Source organism: Caenorhabditis briggsae, assembly GCF_000004555.2.
Source record: "Caenorhabditis briggsae complete genome, chrV, whole genome shotgun sequence".
Classification (NCBI taxonomy): domain Eukaryota; kingdom Metazoa; phylum Nematoda; class Chromadorea; order Rhabditida; family Rhabditidae; genus Caenorhabditis; species Caenorhabditis briggsae.
This window is the reverse complement of record NC_013488.2, coordinates 16,460,040-16,463,663: the sequence shown is the minus strand read 5'-3', so window position 1 is coordinate 16,463,663 and position 3,624 is coordinate 16,460,040. Positions and strand designations below refer to the sequence as shown.

Below are 3,624 nucleotides of genomic sequence, written 5' to 3'. Positions count from 1 at the left end.
TACAGATCATAAAGTGGCTTTTCTCGCAGGGCCCGGCAGGCCCGGGGCGGGCCTCCGTTTTTTTGCTCCTTTTGCTCTGTAACTCTGTTCATAGATAAGATACAGTATTCCAAACAATACCGCTTTGTAGTACTCGTGGAGCTCTATCATACCTGATTGAGTTGGTTCGAAAAATTGATTCTGAAAGAAGTTATGGCAGGGCCCGCGAAGGCCCGGCAAAGGCCCGGATTACAAGTATGGCCAGCTTCAGTTAAGCCTCTAGCTCCAATTATACCTCCAGCTTCAGTTATGCCTTCAGCTTCAGCTATACCTCCAGCATTAGCTCAAGCTTTAGTTATACCGCTAGCTCCAGTTATATCGCTTGCTCTAGTAGTATCTCTAGCTTCAGTTATAGCCCCAGATTCAGTTATACCTCCAGGTCCAGCTCTAGCTCCAGTTTTGCCTTCATGTCCAGTTTCAGCACCAGTTATACCTTTAGATCCAGGTATACCTCCCGTTTCAGTGATACATCCAGCTTCAGTTATACCTCCATCTCCAGTTATGGGGTTATACAGTGAGAAGCAATTCAGCAAACTGCTGGTTTTTTTCTCATGCAGAAAGCAGAAAAACCAGCAATTTTGCTGCGGCCGCGCCAGCGAGATTGCTGGGGTTTTCTAGGCCATGTGAACTCGTCCTCCTCCTCGTGAAGTACACGACAAGAACATTTCACCGTAAATCGCCACAAGATTAAAGGCGCAACGAATTTCCCGGTTGGGTCTCGCTCCGACTTTTGTCGTGTACTTCACGGGGAGGAGGACGAGTTCACATGGCCTAGAAAACTCCAGCATTTTCGCTTCCGCGGCCCCAGCAAAATTGCTGATTTTTCTGCTTTCTGCATAAGGAAAAAACCAGCAATTTGCTGAATTGCTTCTCACTGAATAACCACATTATACCTCCAACTTCAGTTATACTTCTAGCTCCAGTTATACCTCTTGTTATATCTCTAGCTCCAACTCCAGCTGCAGTTATACCTCCAGCTAGAATCCCATTTTTTACCATACAAAAAAAAACGGAAAAATTCAAAATTTGTGAAAAATATGTTTGTTAAAAAAATTTGTTAATTTTCTCAATTTTTGTATTTCTAGGACAGCTGAATTTCTTCAAAAAACCGTTCCAAAAAATTTTCTGATTCAAGAAAATGTGGAAGACAAATCTGAGCAATCTGGAAGCACGCCACAGAATGGATCCAGGTCAGTTTTTTTTGTGGTGGCCGAACTTTTTCGAAATTTCCATTTTCTAGGCCAGCTGAGTCAGAAGCCGGTGGTCCAATAAAGATTCTGATTCCACGAATTTTGAAGTCCAAAGCTGAGCAATCTGGAAAAATTCCTGCTGGTTTATCTTATTATTCGACTCCAGAAACTTCTGAGCAATCAGGGCAACAAAAAGTTCGGTGAGTGAATGCTGGTTTTCTAGGCCATTTTAAGACGGTGGCCTAACTTTTGCAATTTGAGTTTTCTAGGCCACCATGCTAAATGGCCTAGAAACGACCTGATATTGACCTGGTGCGTTTTCTAGGCCATTTTTACGTGGTGGCCGAGCTTTATCAACGTGAATTTTCTAGGCCACCATGCTAAATAGCCTTGGATGGTCTGACATTGACTTTGTAGGTTTTCTAGGCCATTAACCTTAGTGGCCTAACTTTTTCAAGTTGACTTTTCTAGGCCAGCGGACACTTCGAACGCCATTGCTCAGTTTCTGACTGAAAACAGAGATATTAAGATTCGGAGAGTTGTGAAGAGAAAAGCTGAGCAATCGTGGGGAGCTCTGACGTCTTCTGAAGGCTCCAGAATGCTAGGTGGCTTTTCGTATGCCACGTCATCTGCTTCTGAATCCCAAAAATTCCAAAATGATCCGAAAAAAGTTGTGATCCGGAATTATGTGGGCAGAAATACTGTGCAATCTTCAACGTCTTCTTCCACGATATCATCGAAGCCAAGGTCTTCTGGAGGTTCTGAAATTTCATGTTCTTCATTTTTCACGTCATCTGGCCCAGTTTGTACAGCTTCTGAACGACAGAAACCTGAATTTTCTCCTGGGACGTCTACTGAAACTCGAAATGAGCAATCAATTCCAGAAATTCTGTCTCAATGGAATGTGAAAATCGAGCCAGAAGAAGAGCAAAAACCGGAGGAATTCAGGTAAATTTTTTGGAAAAAAATTTTGGTGGCCGAACTTTTTTTAATTCGAATTTCTAGGCCACAGTAGTTTAAGGTCCAGAAGCAGCCTGGTGGATTTCCTAGACCATTTTCACATGGTGGCCTAACTTTCGCAAATGGATTTTTTAGGCCACCAAGCTGAATAGCCTAGAAATGACCTGGTATTCATCTTGTAAATTTTCTAAGCCATTTTAACACGGTGGCCTAACTTTTGTAGGTTGGTTTTTCTAGGCCATCGTGCTAAATGACCTAGATATGTCCTGATATTCACCTGACGTGTTTTTAGGTCCTTTCAACATGGTGGCCTAACTTTTGCAAAATGATTTTTGTAGGCCACAATGGCGATGGCATAAAAACTTGCCAGTTGAATGACTGGTCATTTCTGGACCATTAACTACGATGGCCTAGGAAAATCATCATGGCAAAATGACTCAAATAAACATTTGATGGCCGAACTTTTATTCAATTTCAAATTTCTAGGCCACCGGAAGAGTATCCCAGTTTCAAAATTCTGGAAGAAGTTCGAAAATCTGGAGAACCAGATTCGTCGGAATTGCGATTTGATTACACGGAAACGGAAGAAAAAGTGGATAATTTTGTGATCAAAATAGAGCCAAAAGAGGGATTGAAATCGGAGAGAATTTGGGATGAGCAATGTCTGCAAGAAGTGAAAGAAGAAGTTAATGATGAGCAATTTCTAACGACGTCTTCAGAAATCAAAAATGAGCTATGTGATCCAGAAGTCAAAGAAGAGATTGATGATGAGCAATGTCCAATGGCGTCAACGTCTTCTGGAATTAGACATGAGCAATGTCCAACAACGTCATCAGCAAGTGAAATTATGGATGAGAAATCAGACCTTCCAATCGATACTTATGAAATCGATCCCAATTTTTCACCGGAGACAACTAAATGCCCGATTTGTAATCAACCAAAATCGATAATCGATTTGGTTCCATTAGTTGGGAAATATGAGAAATTGGTTGTCCTTATTTCATGGGTTATTGATGGATTCCCTATTGAGGTTTGTTTGTGATTTGGAAGAGAATTTTGAGATTCTAGGCCATCTATGACAATTTTCGAGAATTTGTATTTTTTTCAGTTTTGAAATTTCTAAAACTTGATTAATTCAATTCAGGGTTTTCTGAGTTCTTTCTTCTTTTTTCAAAAACCAACATCACCATTGAATTCCACATGTTCTCTTACCGAAACTCTGGAAATTTCAGCCTTCTAGTTCAAAGTGTCGTAAGATATGATGTTACTGTAGTTTGGTGTTTGCAGACAATACATCATATTCCACGACACTTTGAGCTAGGAAGCTAAAAATTTCAAGATTTTAATACAGTTCCAACCCATTGGCCTGGTGACCGATAATTTCAATTTTCTAGGCCACTGGTTCGGAATTTTCAAAATATAAAAACACCATTCG

At 40.8% G+C, this 3,624-nt stretch overlaps 1 protein-coding gene across 1 annotated transcript in view; it reads left to right on the top strand.

The window, feature by feature from the left end:
• Window positions 1–3,624, top strand: part of CBG27289 — a gene marked incomplete at both ends in the record, with an annotated part of 11,431 nt that overhangs the window by 3,675 nt on the left and 4,132 nt on the right. The window contains 4 exons of the mRNA XM_045238336.1: window positions 1,125–1,229; window positions 1,280–1,429; window positions 1,749–2,177; window positions 2,676–3,219. Of these exons, the coding sequence (XP_045100664.1) occupies window positions 1,125–1,229; window positions 1,280–1,429; window positions 1,749–2,177; window positions 2,676–3,219 (1,228 nt within the window). The remainder of the gene's footprint in view (window positions 1–1,124; window positions 1,230–1,279; window positions 1,430–1,748; window positions 2,178–2,675; window positions 3,220–3,624) is intronic.